This window comes from Vanacampus margaritifer, chromosome 15, assembly GCF_051991255.1.
Source record: "Vanacampus margaritifer isolate UIUO_Vmar chromosome 15, RoL_Vmar_1.0, whole genome shotgun sequence".
NCBI classification, from domain to species: Eukaryota; Metazoa; Chordata; class Actinopteri; order Syngnathiformes; family Syngnathidae; genus Vanacampus; species Vanacampus margaritifer.
In genome coordinates this window covers 19,584,462-19,606,163 of record NC_135446.1, presented here as the reverse complement: position 1 = coordinate 19,606,163, position 21,702 = coordinate 19,584,462, and the positions used below count along the sequence as shown (strand labels likewise).

At 41.0% G+C, this 21,702-nt stretch overlaps 1 protein-coding gene across 4 annotated transcripts in view; it reads left to right on the top strand.

Moving 5' to 3' along the window:
* Positions 1-19,680, top strand: part of syt1a (synaptotagmin Ia) — an 86,831-nt gene extending 67,151 nt beyond the window's left edge. For 3 of the 4 annotated variants that reach the window (XM_077545588.1, XM_077545586.1, XM_077545587.1), the window contains 7 exons: positions 3,973-4,145; positions 6,801-6,926; positions 13,539-13,706; positions 15,038-15,205; positions 16,239-16,356; positions 19,040-19,173; positions 19,318-19,680. In XM_077545588.1, the coding sequence (XP_077401714.1) occupies positions 3,973-4,145; positions 6,801-6,926; positions 13,539-13,706; positions 15,038-15,205; positions 16,239-16,356; positions 19,040-19,173; positions 19,318-19,524 (1,094 nt within the window). In that variant the 3' untranslated portion in view covers positions 19,525-19,680. The remainder of the gene's footprint in view (positions 1-3,972; positions 4,146-6,800; positions 6,927-13,538; positions 13,707-15,037; positions 15,206-16,238; positions 16,357-19,039; positions 19,174-19,317) is intronic. The other variant, XM_077545589.1, reaches the window with a different exon arrangement.
* Positions 19,681-21,702: the final 2,022 nt, after the last annotated feature.

Sequence of the window (21,702 nt, the reverse complement as noted above, 5' to 3'; positions counted from 1 at the left end):
CATAGCATGTTGTCGAATGAAATACACGCGTGTGCTTGTAGCACGTCATCCGGCATGGAGCGCTGCCCCGGCGTGGATAAATATAGCAACAAGCGTCGGCTCCAGAGCCAGCAACTCGTTCTCACCGCGGGGAGAAAAGCTCCTGTGGAAGAGTAGTGGCCCAATTTTCTACAAATACGCACACGGACGTTTCACGGTGCCCGCGGAGAAATCCTGCGTGTGTTTACCAAAATAAAATTCCCGTCAGGATCACTAGTGCAGCTCTAGAGGTCGTTGTGAAGGTGAAGGAAGCAATACAATACAGTGCTTCACTTGTTTTGCATTTTGTGATGTTAACAGCCTTAATCAATTCAATTGTTTTCCTCACAATTGTGTTGATTGTCCAATTAACTGAATTTACCACAAGTGGAATCCAATTAACTCATTCACTCCCAGCCATTTTCACTGAAGCAACCCCCTTCGCTCCCGGATGTTTTACTGGATTTTGACTGATTTTGCAAGGCCCCCAGAATATTGTGTTTTATTGCTATAAAAACATGGAACCTACCAAAAGAAAGATTAGAGTCTCTTCTTTCATCAGGAAAAAAAGTATTTTGTTTCCGTTTTGCAGCAATTAGCATTAGAATATAGCTAAATGTCATCATTATTCAGAAATCTGTTTAAAACCGAGCTTTTTGCAATATGGCCCTGGTTGATCTCTTATACTCTGCTGCCACCTGCTGGCCGTTTTTGTAATAACTACCATTGCTTCAATCATTCTCTTCAGTTCAGAGCTGCATCAAAGCCTTCTATATGCTCTAGCATAAAAAAAACATATAAATACGTCTTTGGTGGCATGGTAATATTTAAAATAGAACATATTTATACGTCTTTGGTGGCATGGTAATATTTAAAATAGAACATATTTATACGTTTTTGGGAGCAAATAAGTTCAGCTGTAGAATCATATCAAGGATGACAGGATTTCTTAGCTTTTTGCTTGTTTGTCACATCCTTATTATGGTACATTGAATTTTGAAGGGAAACAGAATAAGATGAATTTTGGAATAAGGCTGTCTCATGACATAATGTGGAAAAAGTGAAGTATTAAGTATTCACAGTGCTTCACTTTAAGTCTTTAAATCAATCCCTTTTTTCCTCCTTAAATTGACACCAAAAAAATTTACGATACGATACGATATGATATACTTTTATTTTCCCCGTGGGGAACTTTTTCCTGGGCTCCGTCCAGCTGCAGTTTACAGTAAGGAAAAAACAACAGAATAGAAAGAGATAAAATCCAAATTGAATAAGAAGTGCAGCAGTAGTTTACAGTAAGAAAAACAACAGAATAGAGAGAGATAATTAAAATGAATAATGCACACACACTCCTATATATATGTATTGCAGTTTTTTACCCTACACATCCAGATGTAATTTAGTTCTAATATCTCCTTCGCGTCTCGTTTTAGGCAGAAAGCAGCCCTTGAATGTTGTTCCTAAGAAACGTTTCTGCGCTTGCTTTTGATAGCTTTGGTTTGACTGATAACACGTATTTCTGCTGCTAATTAGCATAAACATTCTAAGGACGGCAGGCCATAATGCAACACCACAATCGACTACAAGAACCTTTGTAGTTCCAGGAACTAACACGGCAAGAGCTGAAGAGCTAATAATAGAACACGTTGCTGGTGATTGTGCCTGTCGTATCCGCCGTGTCGGGCGTCTGATAGAATTCACGGCAGAACAATGCCATTCCGCAGAGAACAGGCATGAGAATTAGCTTGTGTGAAAAGTATGATTTGCCGTATCTTTAACTTTTTTTCTCCCCGTGAAAGACGTGCGCGTCGCGAAGACGAGGACACGGACGCACTCCCGCTCCCGGTCGTCATAACAAGACAAAACGGTGAAGGTTAATTGAGACAACAGGCTCCTGCCATATTGGATTAGTTCAGCATGGTGGATGGAAGACACTCACTTTGAATAACATTGACTCTATCAGATGCATTGAGTATGTAACCGCCGGCGTTCAAGTGTCATTAGCGCGACAGGCCGTGTTTTATGTCGCCTTCCCAGGAAGTTACCCACGGTCAAATTGAGCGCATTGCTTATACAGTGCTGCCTTGAAATTTTTTTTTTTTTTTTAAGCGAGTTAAATATCAAATAAATTGCTGCTGTACTGACATAATTATAATGTAGAGAATGCAATCGTTTTTGCCACATTTTTTGGGCTCATTTCAATTGAAATTGTGCTCCTCCTTCTGGTATTCACACCTTGGCCACTTGATGGCAGTATAATACAGAAACAGGGATACATGGAGATGGTTAAATTATTTTTTTTAACATATTTGCTCTCCAAAAAAACTATAAATATTTTCCATTATGAATATTACCATGCTCCCAAAGACGTATTTATATGTTTTTTTATGGGGGAGGGGGCGGGTTTATACAGAAGGCTTTGATGCAGCATCTGAACTGAAGAGAATGCTTGAAAAAATGGTAGTTATTACACAAACGGCCAGCAGGTGGCAGCAGAGCAAAATAGATCAACCAAGGCCATGTTGAAAAAAAGCTCAGTTTAAAACTTTGTGAATACTGATTAAACTTAGTTGTATTCTAAAGCTAATTGCTGCAAAACAGAAACAGAAAGAAATATACTTGTTTCCTGATAAAGAAGAGACTCTAATCTTTCTTTTGGTAGGTTTCCAGGTTTTTATAGCAATAGAACAATATTTTGTGGGCCTTGCAAAATCAGTCAAAATCTAGTAAAACAGCCGGGAGCGAAGGGGTTTGCTTCAGTGAAAATGGCTGCCAGTGAATGAGTTGATATAGTTTCAGGCTAACGCTACAAAATATGTCTGATTGCTAGTTGCATGAGTGAAATTTCAGAGTAGCTATAAGTATGACTAAGTCAAATATTTAATATAAGGGATCATAGGAAATGAGTACAATAATTTGTATTTTTACTAGTTATGTTACACTTATGGTACAAGTGCAAGTCAAAACACGTAAGACAACAAGCACAATAATAAACATTGTTCAATTCATTCCTTTCAGAATGACTAGTGGAAAAATCTGGAGCTATTTGAAGCTTGCGAGTTGGACATTTTTTACGTCCCCCGCAATCTCAGCGTAACGACAGATAAGCCATTGAAGGGCTTCGCACATCTTTTATACCCCTCGCTCGCTCCCTCTTGTGCTATTTTTCTCTGGAGAGAAGACACTGGCACAATGTCGTTAATTAGAGGAGGCTTTTATTGCTTTCTGGGACTCGGGCTTGCTTTAATTAAGGAACAACCGAGTGCTCCTCATTGGCCGACGTGAGCTCGATGAAGACGATAAGCGCCGTCCGGAATGGCACAATTAGCAATGGTACCATTTTTTTTTTCTCCCCTGGACCTGGCAACCCAGTTTAGTTTAGTGTGGAGAGAGAGAGAGAGAGAGAGAGAGAGATTGATTGATTATTGTTGTGATGTGTGGCCCAAAGCATTCATACATGCTGGAGTTACTTTAGAGCATCAACTATTATTTTCTCTCTGGAAGAAAGAACTTATTGATTTTTGTCAACAGCTCATTGATCCTTGCACAGTACCCACCACTCATCTGCCCCCCCCCCCAAAAAAAAAACAAAACAAAAACACTCCTCCCAGCAAAATGCACTTTTCTTCTTTTGTTCTTCAACTGTCAACAGCACCATTTTTTTTTTTGAGGCTTGGATTAACCGCTCACTGAAAAGTGAAAAGCCCACCTGCTCCTTCGTCTTCCTCATCCTCACTTGGCTGCCAACTCCAAAGCATCAGAATGCTCCACTTGTAGGACGCGTGCACGTGTGATTTGCATTTAACAAGCGACGTTAATCGCGCAGCTGCTCAGGAGGAGGTCCTAATCTCATTAAACAAGTTCAGCCCGAAGCGTACTGATGCTGTTCTGACACAAGCCGTCAGAAGAAAAGCCGCCGGCGGCCATTTTGACTGCGTCTGTCGTTCCCCGCAGTGCCGTCGTGGGCCATCGTGTCCATCGCCTTCGTGGCCATCATCCTGGTGCTGGCCTGCTGCTTCTGCGTGTGCAAAAAGTGGATCTTCAAAAAGAAGAACAAGAAGAAGGGCAAGGACAAAGGCAAAAACGCCATCAACATGATGGACGTCAAGGACGGGGCCAAAACCGAGGTAATGGCCCGTCGGCACAATGTGGTCAAACATTCCTAACATTTTCAGACTGTAAACACATGAAAAGTGACAGTTGTGCTCAGATTAATAGCAAAAAGAGAATCTCAAAATCTCAAAACTGAGAAATTCTCATATTTAGTTGTAATTCCTGTCAATCTGTCCTCTATTATTCTGAACACAGCTAACACATTAGCTCTCCTTGTAAATTGTTCTTAAAATGGCTGTATAATTATTTTTTATTTTTTTTAAATGATTCAAATGATTATTTTCAGATTTCTGTGATCATTTTTGTTTTTGTCTAATGAGGACCTAATGAGGTAATGAAGTGGCACACACCCCGAGAAATGACAAATTCAATGTTGACTTTGAATGCTAACAGTTAGCGCGCTAACGCTAGCACTGACAACATTTGTCTTTATTGTTTATTCGGGGGGAGGGGGGGGGGTCATTTCCGCTGGGTTATAAACATGACGTGGGCTATTGATGAAAACCATTTCTCGCGGTGTTGCTCCTGTTGATTCCTGTGTGTGGTTGTTTTAATTTGTGTTTCTTCCTTCTATGTCCTCCTTATCTGTGTTGTGTCTGATGACTGTTCGGGATGGTCACTGGCGGTAGGTTTCCCAATTGCTGTTGGATTTTCTTAAGCCTGCTGCTATGATGTTTTGATCGTTTTCTGATAGCCTCTTGATGACCACCTAACTCCCGCTGCGCCCCAAATATATGTAAATATGCATACACTACATGTTGATCTCTGTATATATGTGCGTACACGCTGCATATGCACATATATACCACACGAATGATAAGACAAGGACTGAGCGACACCGATTGGTTGCCAGGCCCTCCCGCCTTTTCAACACCAGCCAACCGACAAATCCGTCTGAGTGTCAATTGGATTTTTGTTTTTTTCTAAGCGGGAGACCAATCTAGAGACCAATCAGCGTTGTTCAGCCTTTTGCTTTCACTGGAGCGGACTGGCCGATTGACTCAAAAGAACGGGCCCACCGAGGACGCACTTGCGCAAGCACCCTTTTGCTGGCATGATGCTTGGATCGCGCATTTGGCATAAGTGAGGGGCTCCGGGGAGGGGTGGATGGCGACCAATCTTTAGGGCAGGGGTCCTCAATTAAACCAGAGGGAGAAAATCTCTTTTGGAACATAATAATGTTTAATTCACTCAAAAATCCATTGTTGTCACCTAATAAAATGTTCCGATTTATAATAATAATAATAATAATAATAATTTCCTTTTTTTTTTTTGGAATGTTTGCATTCAGTTTCATCCCAAAAACGTATTTAAAAAAAAAAAGTGTTTAAATGGACATAAGTGTTTTCACATAGCAGCGACGATATGTAATATATTATAATAACAATTAATTAAAAAATGATAATGATACTAATTATTATTATTATTAAATATAAAATAAAATGACTGAAAATAGAAAAAAATATTAAATGTAAAGTTACAGCAATATTATTAAATATAAAATGATAACGCTTGGGTTTCCAAATTTGTTAAATAATTTTATATCTAAATAATCCAAACTAATATGAACAGACGTAGACCTAAATGACTTCTTTCTCTTTTTTTTTTTTCTTACATCACCACTTGCCCACCTCACATGCACCCACTAGTTCCACTTGCAAAAGCTGATCTGAATCAACCGTACTGACCCTAAAACAGTCCTTGCGGTGACGTTAAGTAATGCTAACCTTTAAGATTCAAGTGAGCAAAATATCTCATATATACAATCCGGATAGCTTTAAATATAAAAAGCTTTCAAACTCGTCACCGCTTGCCAACTTGCAAATGTTCCTCCTCATAAAACTGAACTCCATTGAATTATTGATGATTGACGTTAAAAAGGTTCAAAGCAAAGTGCTTTTGAACGACTGCCTAAAAATGTCCAAATAATGAGGAGGAAATCTGAAAAGAAAAGCTGAAAACCCCCAATTGAGGACCTCTGCTTTTGGCTGACACTGACGATGATGCTGCTGCTGATGTTTGAGGGTGTAAAAACTCGGGGTTGGGTCGGGGTGACACGGGAGCACCACAGAGAATGCTGTGCATGCCAAACGAGTATTAGAAAAAAAAAAAAAAGAAAAAGAAAACTCTTGGACGGCAACTTTTGATGCTGAGTTGAATGACTTTTGAGCCTCTTTAAACGCATGTTGTAGCCCCCCCCTCCCCCCTCCACCATCACCACCACTATCACCACCTCTTGCTAACCCGGCACCCCCCCCCCCCCCTCACCCACCCAGGCTACTCACTAAAAAGGGTTGATCTGACTTGAAGTGACACCAGGCCAACTGTGATCTCTTTCCAGAAGATTCTTTCTCTTTTCTTCTCTGTTCTGTGCGTCTCCATCCTCGTTTTTCTTCTCAATGCTTGCCCGTTGCTCTCGTCTGCGGCGCCATCCTGTGATCTTTCCTCCAGACGCGCCATCAGGGGAGCGAGGCTTTAGTGCATCTCGGAGCATGTTCCCGTCTTAACTGCTGCGTGTTTTAGTGCTTGCTCTTCCTCCTCCTCCCTTCAAACGTCATCAAACAACGCGGCAGCCTTTGCAGGAGTCGGTTCCGGCGAGCCGGCGGAGGGGGGAGCGGCGCCGGCACTCGGGCGAGGCGGCACTGACTCTTGGTGGGTGTCTCCTCCAGGCCTTGAAGGATGAGGAGGACGCCGAGACAGGCCTGACGGAAACGGAGAAAGAGGCCGAGCCAAAGGAGGAGCAGAAACTGGGCAAATTACAGTACTCGCTGGATTACAATTTCACCGAGAACACGGTGAGACGCCGCCGGAGCCTGCGAGCTCTCGCCGCCGTTTGTCTGGTGTTTTTGTCGTAAGTATGCTGGCGATGTCGCGCGTACAGTATCCATATGCCGATGCTGTCCTACTTCTCATGATATTATTACCACCTCCAATCTCAATACGACAACATCAGCATCGTGATCTTATGGTTGGAAACTCTTCTAAGGTTACGCTGTTAAAACTGCTGAAAAAAGAAAGTTATGAAAAAATATTTTCATAACTCTTGCGATGAAACATGGACTTAAAACGAGTCGAATGGTACCTTTGCCATGGCCTGAGGGGGTCTGTATCATTTGTACTGGCACTAAACAACTTCGAGGAGGATGGTGGGAACACTGTCACACAAAATACATCAAAAAACTACAAATGTGAGGACTGCTTTATGGCATACTTCACTTCCCCCTTTTATCCATTCGTTACAAAGATGGAAGTCAATTTGAATGTCATGAGGTCAAAAATGACGCAATGCGCTTGTCCTCATGAGAAATGTGGTCTTTTTCAGGCATAAGGTTACCGTTGTCCATATGGCGGCGCTATAATCAACGTAAGCTGTAGGTTCCTTAGTGTTGCTTTAATGCCACACATTTTTTTTAACGTGCGATTAATGACCGCACCTTACTTGGAAAGCCTATACTGGGAGAATTCCAGTCGCAACGCAGCAGACACATCTAAGACCAAATTTAGCAGTAATGAATTTAATAGTAATGCATATATTTGTGGAGATTGGGGTCAAGTTGTAGTTTACAATTTTAAAAAATGTGCAGAATTTCACAAGTTACTTCATGTTAAAGATTAGAACGCTCTTAATATGAAAAGAAAAATGCACTGAGCTGACACCGTCTTACAAATGCAATTATGCCATCTAGTGGCAAAAAAATGACCTCAACACAAATTAATATCACACTTGTTTTTTTTTACAGTACAGTACGTCATTTTAAATTTAACTCAATTTTATGAATTATTTTGAAATCACTGGACCAATGACTAAAAGATGCAACCATATTTCTATTAGTTTAGCATTTGTTAACAAGAGTATGAAAATATTTTATTGTACATTTAGAACAGTTATAAAATGTTTGTGATTAATTGTGAGTTAACTATTGAAGTCGTGCGATTAATTATGATTTAAAAAATATAATCATCTGACACCCCTAGTTTTAATACACCGAGTGTTTCTCCCTCTTCTCCCTTGCTCAAATGCTGCACTGTGTTGTAGCCCCCCCCACCCCCCACCACCACCAACGCCAAAATAGGAATTATGATCAAGTTTCATTACTTCTCCCTAATAGACTATTTAACAAAAGCTGCTGTTTGGTCGCAGGAATTCCCAGCGAGGCTCCGGCGTTCCGGTCCGTCTGGTATTCTCGTTTGTTTCCGCCCGATTGGAAAACATCCCCCCGGCAGATCTCCATCTGCTTTATTTGGTTCCGCTGACTGACTTTTAAAAAGCAGACGATGCAGGGCCGACATCAGCCGTCCAGATGTTGTGTGACAGATAAGACGCGCTGACTGAACGCGCCCTCCTGCCCCGATGGGACCCGCCGACTCCGCCGTTATGAGCGCGGCTGACAGCAGCGCAATTAGCTTCCACGCAGGATAGCTCGTCTTGGTCTTGGAAACAAATATTTGTAATCCACTGGCATCCTCCGGCTCTTATTGGAGCATGCGATCACATGACCGAGTAAACAAACAAGACACTTCTGGAAGTTCTGATTTAAACCCCTCTTCACTACCTCAGAAAGTGGTATGAAGGTCACCATACGATAATTATCATGATATTACGGGGAGGTTGGTGAAAAAAAAAGGTACAATATTAATACATACACTCTAAAAACAGTTAGGTCAAAAATAACCCAACTGTGGGTCAAAAATGGACCAATCTGGACCGATCAAATGGACTTTGAGTCCAGAAATGGGTCTTTTGGTGTAAAACCACTCAAAAAAATATTGGTCAGAAAATGGGTCCAAAAATGTGGGTCATTTTGTATAAAACAAGCCAGAAAGTTTGTCAAATCGACCCATAAAGTGGATCGGTTCGTTTTTGATCCATAATTGGGTTACTTCTGACCCAAGTGTATCAACAACCTACAATCTCTAAAAACACATAATATTGAGTTCTTCCACATATTGACTCAGTTCACAAGCATATTATGTTCCCCTTTCATCTGACCATTAGCATGGATCTTAAAAATAGAAGGGCCAAAACATGCCCTGTAAAAATTAAACTGCACTAAGAAAAACTAGCCAGTAGAGGGTGCTACAACTGCACAAATGGAAATCAATCTGACTTTTTTAACAGATATGTTGCTTTTAACATGGTGACAGGACCACCACAATATCGTGGCAGTTTTAATATCACGATATTGCCGTTACATCCCTAGAAAGTGGACAATCAGGCCAACTTCAACTCCAAACGCCACGTCAGTACCTTTCACACGGGGGGGAAAAAGCCAGCTCTAAAGGTGCTACTGTAAATTAAAAGTGTGAACAACTCTTCACCTCCCTTGTGGAGTGCTCCTCCTCCAGGAATCGGACTGATTCGCTCGTGGCCTTTGTCAGCACTCAAGAAAAAGAGCGCGAAATGCTTAATGACACTTGTAAAAGTCAAAGGAACACACACCATTAGCGCTCAGTCAAGGATTACTTTCACAATGACAAATTAGGGAGTCATTTCACAGAATGGGCCTTTAATGTGGACAAAATCATATTTTCCAGCACTCTGTGATTGCGACTCTAATAAGCGCCGCACGCAGCGCGGTTGAAGCGCATTGAAGGGACGGCGCGCCGCAACGGCCGCCGAGGACCGCAGCTGTTTATCGCGCTCGCTCTTAATCCTCAGGCAATTTCGCTTAACACCCGATGGACGCGGACGATTGCTTTCTTAGCTCCCCGTGTGCATCCGGAGGGGAGCGGATCAACTGCGCATTTTTCATCACGTCCGCCGCCCCAAATATCGCCGCCCCCGAGAGTCGCGGCGGAGCTAATGAGACGAAAGGTTCCGCATACGATGCAAATGAAGCACAAAAAATACACTATGTGCAGTTAATAGCAAGATATTTCATAGAGGAAGCAGACCACCAGGTACCCCTGGGGGACGCACGCTAGAGCTCAGACTCGCACCAAAATACTATTTACTATTATTTATATTGGCAGTAGACATCAAATAACTGAATCAACATAAATGTCTACTTTTGCCAAAAATACACAGAAAGATGAACCTTTTTAGTTTAAATCATTAGCTTTAACCTCCAAAAGTTTTTCTCTTTGTAGCCATTTTAAATCCATCTACGTTGTTACTAGCCTCACGCTATCTCGCGCTAAGCTAGTTCTTCTCTCAAGTCCGGTGTCGGAGTTTGAAATGAAAACTCCCTTTCGCTTCTTGCTAGCACGGTGTTCACCAAATATTTCCGTTGGTAGGATGGCGTTAGCCGGCCAAAATAGATTCCCAAAAGTACTTGCGGATGTCTGCTCGAATGTAGCATGTAGCCGACAGATAACATCTTCTGCTATAACAAAGACATTTGTGGTATGTTCTAATATGAATTACTTTTTTATTTGGTCATGATACAATTATTTGTTCATGAAATTTGAATTCAACATTATTTATGTGTTAACTTAGTAATCACATTAGTTAGATATGATGATATTCTCAGTGATAGTTTTTAAAAGCAAAGGCAGTCCAATGTTTTTGAATGTGACTGATTTTGAGTTGACTAAAACTGCCATTTTATATGCGATAGTTCAATATACATTGAAAATTTATGCTGTTGTTTTGTCTATTTCTTTGTCATGTGAGTGCATTGAAAGTACTTAAAAACACGGAAAACCCATGAGTTCCGGGGGGCCGGCGGCCCCCAGACCCCCGGCTAAATTTTCAGATAATTTCACTTTGGTCAAATCACATCCCTGATACTTAGCTTGTGCACTTCAGCCAGAGGGAGACGAAGCCTCCAAACATTCTTCTCTGACGACAATATGCAAAGTCAGATTCTGACTTGAATGGGGAAATTCTGATTTGCCGTTTGTTTTCGAAGGCTAATTCGAGCATCTGACAGATTTTTGTTCTGATGCCCATTTATTTAGTTGTATTTCCACGGTCGGCCACTAGATGGCACCAAATTCATGTTTGACACTGTAGGCCTAAATTTGAAAGCAGAAGAGTGACAACAGGAAGTATTTAAAGCCAGCCTGTTTTTTGCTGAAGAATATCGAACATGAAATCCTTTCATTTTATAATGTTCGATGTATATTCATTTGTGAGATGTTGTTTGTGAATGTAAACAAGAGAGCATGATTTTTATCCATTGCTCTTGCTCTTTCTGTACTGTATATTACATATGTTTACATATAAAAATGTGTTGAAAGACCTTTTAAAAAATGCTATAAAAACACGCTTAGGGAGTGTTTAAATAGATATGGCGTGGATTTCAAGGGTGATCTGGAACGTAACCTGTATCCTGATGACGGGACGTATACCGTATTATACTAGACTGCAATAATTACACTTATAATCCCCCCCCCCGCCCCCCAAGAGTTTCCACATAGAGTGGTGATTCCCAACCGTAGTGTGAAAGCTGTTACAGTACATTTGCTTTGAAGGCTTTTTATCTGTTAACGTTGTGGGAGTGAGCGGCCGCGGTTGAGCCGGCCCGCGATACAACGGTGCAGTTAAGCCAGTTCAACTGAAGCGCGTCGCGGACTGGAGAGCAGCGCAAACAACGGAGCAGATGTGCAAACAGGGCCACGTGTGACAGGTGTGATTACAAGCGCTGTGCGCGGAGGTCACATGTTGGGTTTGGATATATTTTGAATGGCCAGAGTAAAAATCAACCCCCCTACCATGCTACCCTTAAAGGCTAATTACGCACAAGTTTGTCGCTCAAAAAATCCAGGATTGATTTTGCCGATCGGTCCCCCGTGTTGTTGTTTTTTGGCGTGGGGGCGGTTCTTCCCCACCATGGTAGGCTTTCAGGATCTTGATGGCCGCCTGATGGGAAGTTGATTGACTAAGCAGCTCGGTCGCCTCTCGCGGGGGCGATGACTGGCAGGTCAATCTGACCGCCCGACCGCCCGGCGCACTTGACAATTATCGGCCTCGTCTCCGGACCCACACGCCGCCGCCAACTGCTAATACAGACAACCCTAACCCCACAATAGGTGAAAATTTGTCATGTAGAGAGAACCTTTTTTTTTTTTTTCATGTATTAGGGGTGTGAAAATGAGTGTGTTACTTTTGAATTCTGCTGCCATAGGGAAAAAAAATTTTTTTTTCAAAAAATCTCTACAGTAGCCTTTTTATTTGACCATTTATGACTGATCTTCTAATTTGTAGATTAACACCTTAGCCGTTCACAATGGGTACTCCTGTAAGCCCCAGACCAATAGTTTTCAGACTGGATTCGGGTTCGAATTTCCCGCCCTCTGTCTACGGATGTGACGTAATGTCAAGTCAAGTGTGTGTTGTGTATGTGAAGAAGGGTATGTGCAGTTTCATTTTTCGTCAACGGGTGGCAGTAGAAATATTCTACGTTCAGTAGCTTTAAAGTTCCTTTAACGCCACTCTTTTTTTTTTTTTATGTATGATTAATGACCGCCCCTTACTTGGACAGTCTGTACTGGGGGGAATTCCTGTTGCAACGCAGCAGACACGTCCACGTCAACATTTTGCAGTAATAAATAATTATAATAAATAATTAAATAATTAACTAATTCACTGCCATTGACGGCTACAGACGTCAAAAATTAATTTGAACTTATTTGTATTAGTTTAAAAAAAAATCCTACTTTTGTTAACAAAAGTAGAAAAACCTAGAATTTTTTTTTATTGTATTAGAACAGATTTTTGATTAAATGTGAGTTAACTAGTGAAGTCATGCGATTAATTACAATAAAAAATTGTAATCGCCGGATGCCCCTAATTTTTAATAATCTTTTCTTTTAAAATAAAATAAAAAGATTATTAAAATTTTTTAATTTAATTTAAAAAAAAATTAAAGAAGAAAAGATTATTAAAAATTAAGGGCATCAGGCGATTAAAATTTGTAGTCGTAATCAATCGCATGACTTTACTAGTTAACTCACGATTAATCAAAAATTTTATATCTGTTCTAATACAATTAAAAAAAATCTAGGTTTTTATACTTTTCTTAACAAAAGTAGGAAAAAATGTTAAACTAATACAAATAAGTTCAAATGAATTTTAGACGTCTACAGCCGTCAATGGCAGTGAATGAGTTAATTTTTTATTTATTATAATTATTTATTACTGCAAAATGTTGACGTGGACGTGTCTGCTGCGTTGCAACAGGAATTCCCCTGTTCTAAATGTACAAAAAAAATCTAGGTTTTCATACTCTTGTTAAAATGTAAACAATTTGAGAAAAAAATTAAACTAATAGAAATAGTTCAAATAAATTTTATAGCACTTTGTAAGGCTCGGTGTCACTATATAAAGAAGACGAAAGACAGCTTTAAAAAAAAAAAAAAAATGCATTCCAGCATTGTTGATACCAAAGCAGTTGCCAATCATTTCCAGATGTTCTCGTCATCATCCGGGATGACAAGTTTTGTCACTTTCCTGCCCTCAGCTCATGGTGGGGATCATTCAGGCGGCCGAGCTTCCCGCCATGGACATGGGCGGCACGTCGGACCCGTACGTCAAAGTCTACCTGCTGCCCGACAAGAAGAAGAAGTTTGAGACCAAAGTCCACCGCAAGACCCTCAATCCCGTCTTCAACGAGCAGTTCACCTTCAAGGTAACGTTCCTGCTTCTTTTCTTTTTTTTCTCGACATTCTATTTTCATGCGGGGTAAGGTGTGCAGACAGCAGACAGCTGGCGCATTAACAAGCTCCTGACAAAACAGATCACACGCTCGCGCGGCAGATGCTGAGCCCACGCCGTCACGGATGCGAGGCTTTTGCGCTGCGGCAAGGAAACTATGGGCTTGCAACCTCTTCAAATCCAGTGAAACAGCCGGGAGCGAGGGGGGTTGCTTCAGTGAAAATGGCTGGGAGTGAATGAGTTAAAAAGCATTCAAACTCATTCAACTGATTTTGTTCAAATGTATTAAAATGACATTAAGAAGCATTAAATACAATGAAGAGACATTAAAAATGTAAATTCAGTCAGTCACTGTAACAATAATAAATGATTTTTTTTTTTAATATGTATTTTGGGGGGCTGGTGAGTAGTAGTAGAACATGACCTGGAATCCACGAGTTGCTTAATGTTCCAAATACCAATTGCTCTGAATTTGAAAATGAAAAATGTAGTGTTCCTGTCATCAATGTACAACATGAAACACTAATGTAACCCAGTGGCAGAAATTATCTCAACACAAATTTTTGACTGAATGTTTCATGCCCTGTTTAACCATAACTGCTACCTGTAACTTTATGTATTACGACAACATTACTGTATTAATGAACTAAAAGATAAAACCACATTTCATTTCAATTAACAAGAGTATGAAAAACGTAGAAATATATATATTTAATTGTACATTTAGACCAGATATAACGTGTTTAATTTAGGATTAATCGCGAGTTAACTATGAAAATCATGGAATTATTTATGATAAAAAATTGTAATTGACTGACAACCCTAATATATAAGTATATGCATTATATATATATATATATATATATATATATATACGATACGATATATTTGATACGATATATATTTTATTTTCCCCGTGGGGAACTTTTTCCTGCAGTTTACAGTAAAGAAAAGAGACAACAGAAGAGATAAATTAAAATTTTATATGTATTTATGTATATGTGTGTTTATATGCAGTTGTATTAGAAATGTCATTAAAAAGCATTCAAATAGATTTGATCATACCCGCAGAAATCCTGTTATTGCAATCATGAAAATATATCATTATTATTTTAATTATTGTTATATCATTAGTTTTCATTAAAAAGAAAAATAATGGCTGGTATGAAAAGTGACGACTGCACCACAGAATCACGTTGATCAAAATCCTCCCCTTGATGTGGGAGTGGCCTAATGCCCACCACGTAGCTCCGCCCCTGACTAAGAAGCACAAATGCACTCGTGCCATTGTGATTTTGCGTTCAGGTTCCCTACGTGGAGCTCGGCGGGAAAACCCTGGTGATGACGGTATACGACTTCGACCGCTTCTCCAAGCACGACGCCATCGGCGACATCAAGGTGACCATGAACAAAGTGGACTTCAGCCACATCACGGAGGAGTGGCGAGACCTGCAGAGCGCCGAGAAGGAGGAGGTGAGCGCCAAACGGGGAACGCCGCTTAATCACACGTCCACGCTTACACTTCAATTAATACCCGGCGTGGCTTTGCCGGCAAACAGTTCTAGGGGATTCCATTTTCACGCTAAATGTCATGGCGCAGCCTCGCGCGTTGCCACGGCAACCCGCTTCTTAGCACCGACGATGCTCCATTTAAAGGTTAATTGCGACAGCACCAGGTGACCGCCGCGTCTTAAGTTGAAGGCCGACGCCTGGAAACGATTCGGCAATTTGTAGGAGGGCGGGCAAATTTCAATTATTTAGTAGAAAACTGAAATCTATTGTCCAAAGACAGCACATTGGTGAAGTGGTCTGCCTCACAGTTCCTAGGTTCTGGGTTCGAATTGCTACTGCGGCTTCCTCCCACATCCCCTAAACATAAATTAAAGACTCTAAATTGTGTGAATGTTAATGTGAATCCTTATTTGTCTTCACATGACCTGTGATTGGCTGGCGACCAGTCCAGGGTGTGGCCAAATTCACTCACGAAAGGCTCCAGCCGAATTTTCTTTTTTTTTCTTCTGTAAATCATCTGTTACGGCAACATGGCTTCCTATTGCGATGTTTAGTGATTGAATCAATTCATTTCAATTAGCATGTAGCTAATGATCGCATCTAATGGAGCCGAGCTTCAGCTTGTTAGTCAGACTTTTTTTTTTTTTTTCGGGGAAAAGAAATGTTGTCAAATGAGCGCCAACGTTTTTTGCCAGCTTCACTTTATCTCTATTATGGTTCTGCTGCGTGGGCGCCGCCATTAGCTGCTGAACATCCATGCATGCTTGATTTATGATGTCTACGCTTTTATTACAAATAGACAAAGTTGCCAGCTACAGCTCATTAAAAGCCAATAAACGGCTTCGGACTTGCCTGCCGGAACGCGTGCTAACTACTCGTTATGGAGCGGAGTTTCCCAACCTTTATTGAATCCAGGCACGTACTGCATTTTACGGCACACCACCAAACAGAAATGTCACCAAAAGTTGTACTGGACTTTTTTTTCCTGCTACAGCAAGAGAAGCTGGGAGACATCTGCTTCTCCCTGCGCTACGTGCCGACTGCCGGCAAGCTCACCGTGGTGGTCCTGGAGGCCAAGAACCTGAAGAAGATGGACGTGGGCGGCCTGTCAGGTGATATTTGGATATATGCTGCAGTAGGAGTTACACAATCAGGATTTTGAAGCCGATCAGGATTTTGAAAGATCGCAGAACTTTATCTACTGCACAGGTGGAGTATTGGGACGGGCCCTTCCCATGAATAGCCAAAATTTGCATATAGTTGATGCCCATTAAAATGCATGGGGAGGAAATAATAACAATTAAACACTAAAAGTTCTGCCCAAAACATTCAAACGTTCAGTATGCGGAAAATGGGGTGGAAACCCGACACACTGCCCAAAAAAACCAACATTATTTCCAAATATTAAAAAAATGTATATGATTTACTGTAGTGTCTTATTTTGCGAATAAGATCAATGGGATCATTGATCATATTCGCAAAATAAGAAAGTCTAAAACTAAATGTTACGAAATCCAAAGAAACATTTTCCCTAGGAAATAATGTCAATCCAATTAATCCGTTCCAGACGGCCCAAAATATTAACCAAAAAATACTAGCCAATCTGATCAAGCTGATCAGATTTGTGTAAAATGTACTATATAAAAAAAAAGTCCACCGTAAAAGATCCCTCTAGAGTGGAACCTCGGGGTTTTTTTGTTTGTTTGTTTTTTTTTTGGGGGGGGGGGGTGATTAAGCCATTCCAGAAAGTCTAAAACTAAATGTTACGAAATCCAAAGAAACATTTTCCCTAGGAAATAATGTCAATCCAATTAATCCGTTCCAGACACCCAAAAAATATTAACAAACTAAGGATAGGTTCAGCAGCACAAGTTGGGACAACATCGGCGTAACATTCTGCCAAATGGGAGTCCTTCAAACTAAAAGCGTGGACACACTCAAACTATTTTGTTTGTTTACATTCTGATTGTTAAATAAACCACCATGTGGTCCAACAAAGTGGTGAAACTCATTATAGTGCATGCTTTTATTTTGAAGGACTGACTTTTGGCAGGATGTATTACGCCAAGCTTGCAGTGACCCTTCCCTATATCACTAAATAAAAAAAATATACATTACATACATACAAAGTCCATTGAAAATCACCAAATCTTTGCTCGTACACTCCAAATTTGACTCTGACTTGCACGTCAGCTTGTGTGGATGAAATAATAGGCAGGTGTGTAATCACAATCATTAAGCCCCTTCGGCGCCGCGGAGGAGGACAAGCCCCGGATGGCGCGCCGGCCGCGTCTATTGGCGGCCATGATTAGGGCCCACGGATGGAGACGTGTGCATTAGCATTAGCATGTGTGTAATCACAAATAATTCTTTTGGGCGGGGGGGGGGGGCTAAATGCAGCAAAATGGCAGCTAAATGCGGTGCTGGCTCCTGCTAAGAGACACTTGGAAGTAAAAGTGCATTGATGTGTGTGTGTGTGTGCGTGTGTGTGTGTGCGCGTGCGACACGAGTGTGCAAAAGCGAGCCGACAATTTACCCGCGGGTGCGCCGCGCACTGCGACCAATCCAAAGTGACGCGAGTGCAGGAGAGATGACAGTCGTTCTATTTTTAACCTGCTTTGATGTTCATTGCCACAAAAACTCCCAGCATGCAACACGATTGCCCCCCCCCCCCCTTCCCGTGCCGGTAATAATCCCGCGCCTCGCCACCCGTGCGTAAAATGTGTGCGATAACGCGCGTGTGTTAAGCGGTGAGGAGATGAGCTTCAGCGAGTGCGGCGATATCCTCCCGCTCTCTTTCTCCTCCATCCGCTCAGGTGGGTTTTCCCTGCAAGAGGTCACATGGCCTTGTGGAACCCAAAGATTGCACGCCAGATTTACGCTTCAAGTGCTTGTAAATGGCGGGTTTTCACACAAATGCGATTTAGTGATATGTCTGTGTGAAAGGTATAGAGGACCAAAACTGCCAAAATTTAAAATAAATAAATGACAACTAAAAACGGATATAAAAAATTTACAGTGTTCCCTCGTTTTCCGCTGGGGTTTGGTTAAAAAAAAAAAAATACCCGCAATAAATGAAATCCGCAAAGTAGTTCGCTTTATGTTTTGCATTTATTATAAATGTTTTAAGGCTCTAAAACCCCCTCACAACACCTTGTTTAAACATTCACAATGGTCAAACCTTCATCATTTTTTATAAAATGGATACATTACTGTAAAAAAAAAAATAAAAAATGCATGCAAATTTGCACAAAAAAAATCCGCAATATAGCGAGGCCGAAAAAAGTGAACCGCGTTATGGTGAGGGAACACTGTAATTCAAAAATGAATTCCAAAAAAATGAGGGGGCAGTCCTAAGCGTGTCTTGGGTTAGGACCGCCCCCTCATTTGAATAACATTTTGTCTACAGCATGAAATAAATAAATGTGAGAGCAGAGTGTCTTTATTTATTGATGGATATTTAATTCTAATTATATATTTATTTTTTTAATTTATTTTTATTTTTCAATCTCGTTTTTTTTTTTTTTTTTTTGATATATATTTGTTTATTTATTTTTTATTTCCATTTATATATATATATATATATTTTTTTTTAATTATATTTTTATATCTGTTTTTACTTTCACTTGTAGTCATTTATTTATTTTTTGATTTTGGCAGTTTTGGTCTTCCATAAAAAAGGGCTTTGATTTCCTGATGCAAGTCCCCCAAAGCCACATTTTTACAATAGCGCCACGGACGCCCGTATGAAAGGGGTGTGAGACACTTTCTAAAGGCGTGGCTGTTGCGCCGCAGATCCGTATGTGAAGATCCACCTGATGCAGAACGGCAAGCGTCTGAAGAAGAAGAAGACCACCATCAAGAAGAACACGCTCAACCCGTACTACAACGAGTCCTTCAGCTTCGAGGTCCCCTTCGAGCAAATCCAGGTACTCGCTTTGCATGTCGATGCTGCGGCCTGGAAGATAATGAAACGGGACAAAATCAATAATTTTTTGATGAGACGTCTACACCATATGCTAATGCGGACAAGCAAATGTGTCAATATGGATTTTGCCGTCTTGTTTTTGTAGAAGGTGCAGGTGGTGATCACGGTGCTGGACTACGACAAGATCGGCAAGAACGACGCCATCGGCAAAGTCTTTGTGGGCCTCAACAGCTCCGGCACGGAGCTGCGCCATTGGTCCGACATGCTGGCCAATCCCAGGAGACCCATCGCCCAGTGGCACGTCCTCAAACCCGAGGAGGAGGTGGACGCGCAGCTCTCCACCAAGAAATAGGCAGGAACAGAGACACCCCCGAACCCCCCCGCCCCCGCTCCCCCACCCCCGCCCTCGCCCGTCGCCTCCTCCACGCTCCTGCCTTCTTGTATAGCAGGGGGTGGGCGGGGGCAAAGTATGACCCCCGGGGCCACACCAGGTCCTCCCAAGTATTGATATCGGCAAGTGAACTGGAATATTTTTATTTAATTGTATTTCTATTTTTGACTGAATCTTTATTTCTCAGCTAAGTCAAATATGAAATTCTCGTAGATTCCACTTTACCATCACTACATATTTCAGGTTTAAGGCACTTACTGTGTATCCACTTTTTATGTTAAAAAAAATATATATTAATTTATGTTTTTATATTGCTATTTATATTTCTTTATCAAGTTGTTCCTAAAATTGTCCAATTGATTTCCATTAACCTCATGAAATAAAATTTTGAAAAGTTTGTCAAATACCCCAAAATTTACAGATACACTTAAGTATGCTTTATTAAATAATTGGTTGATATTAAAAAAATGCAAATACATTTTTGACATTATTTTAAATTTATTTTATTAAATAATTTGTTTGTTTGTTTTTAATGATAAAATTGTCAATTTTATATATAAAGTCAGAAAAATATTAAATAATGAGTTATGTGAATTATTGTAAATAAAAAAAAACTATTTAAAAAAAAAAGTATTTCTTCAAGTAATTTCATACATATTGAAATCCTTATTTAATTACAATTTAATTCATTTTAAATGTTAACATTTTCTTTTGATACCCTGCACTCAAATAGACAAACAAGCATTCACAATCATTTCACACATTCATTTTGAAGATTCAAACCCAGAATCTCTCAACTGCAAGGCAGCCGTGCTAACCCACAAACTAGCGTGCTGCCCAAAATGTTCATGTTGCTTTAAAAATCAAAATGTGGCCCCTGGAGTGACCATTTTTGCCCCCCTCCCAACCCCCTTTCTTCAATAGCCAGTCTGTAAATACCTCAGTGATATCCACGCCTCCTCCTCGCTTTACCGCCACATCCTCGCCATCAGGGTCTCTCTTGTCGCTTGGTCGTCCCCGCCCCCACAGCCCCCCTGGCCCCTCCTTCTTTTAAGCAATATGATGTGTATAGATGACAGCATAGCGCCTGACTGACACACTTGTACATATATGACGTCCGTCCGTCCGTCCATCCGTCCTTCCACGCACTGTACACGTGTTTGTATGTTGTTCTATCTGGATGTTTTTAATAAGATGTTCTATTTTGAACGCGCGTGTACATGGCGCACATACGTGTGCGAGCGACCGAGTGTGAACCAGAGCCAATATGATGCAACCCAGGATTTCTGAAAAATACTTCTTGTTGCAGAAATACTTCTTGTTATTGCATTCCATGTAAAAAAAAAAATATATATATATATATATATATGTATGTGTGTGTGTGTGTGTGTATGTATATATATATACACTGTATGTATATCTACATACATATAAGTATATATACATACAGTATATAAAGCAGAGGTGGCAAATCTAGGTCCAGAAAGTAAAAACCCTGCCACAGTTTGGCTTTAGCCATTGAATGCTAGCTAGCTAGCTAGCTCCTTAGCTGGTAAACAAGCACTACTGGGAGCTAGCAAGCTAGCACCTGAAGCTAAAGCCACAGTTTGGCTTTAGCCATTGAATGCTAGCTAGCTAGCTATCTCCTCAGCTGGTAAACAAGCACTATGGGAGCTAGCAAGCTAGCACCTGAAGCTAAAGCCACAGTTTGGCTTTAGCCATTGAATGCTAGCTAGCTAGCTAGCTCCTTAGCTGGTAAACAAGCACTACTGGGAGCTAGCAAGCTAGCACCTGAAGCTAAAGCCACAGTTTGGCTTTAGCCATTGAATGCTAGCTAGCTAGCTATCTCCTTAGCTGGTAAACAAGCACTATGGGAGCTAGCAAGCTAGCACCTGAAGCTAAAGCCACAGTTTGGCTTTAGCCATTGAGTGCTAGCTAGCTAGCTAGCTCCTTAGCTGGTAAACAAGCACTATGGGAGCTAGCAAGCTAGCACCTGAAGCTAAAGCCACAGTTTGGCTTTAGCCATTGAATGCTAGCTAGCTAGCTAGCTCCTTAGCTGGTAAACAAGCACTATGGGAGCTAGCAAGCTAGCACCTGAAGCTAAAGCCACAGTTTGGCTTTAGCCATTGAATGCTAGCT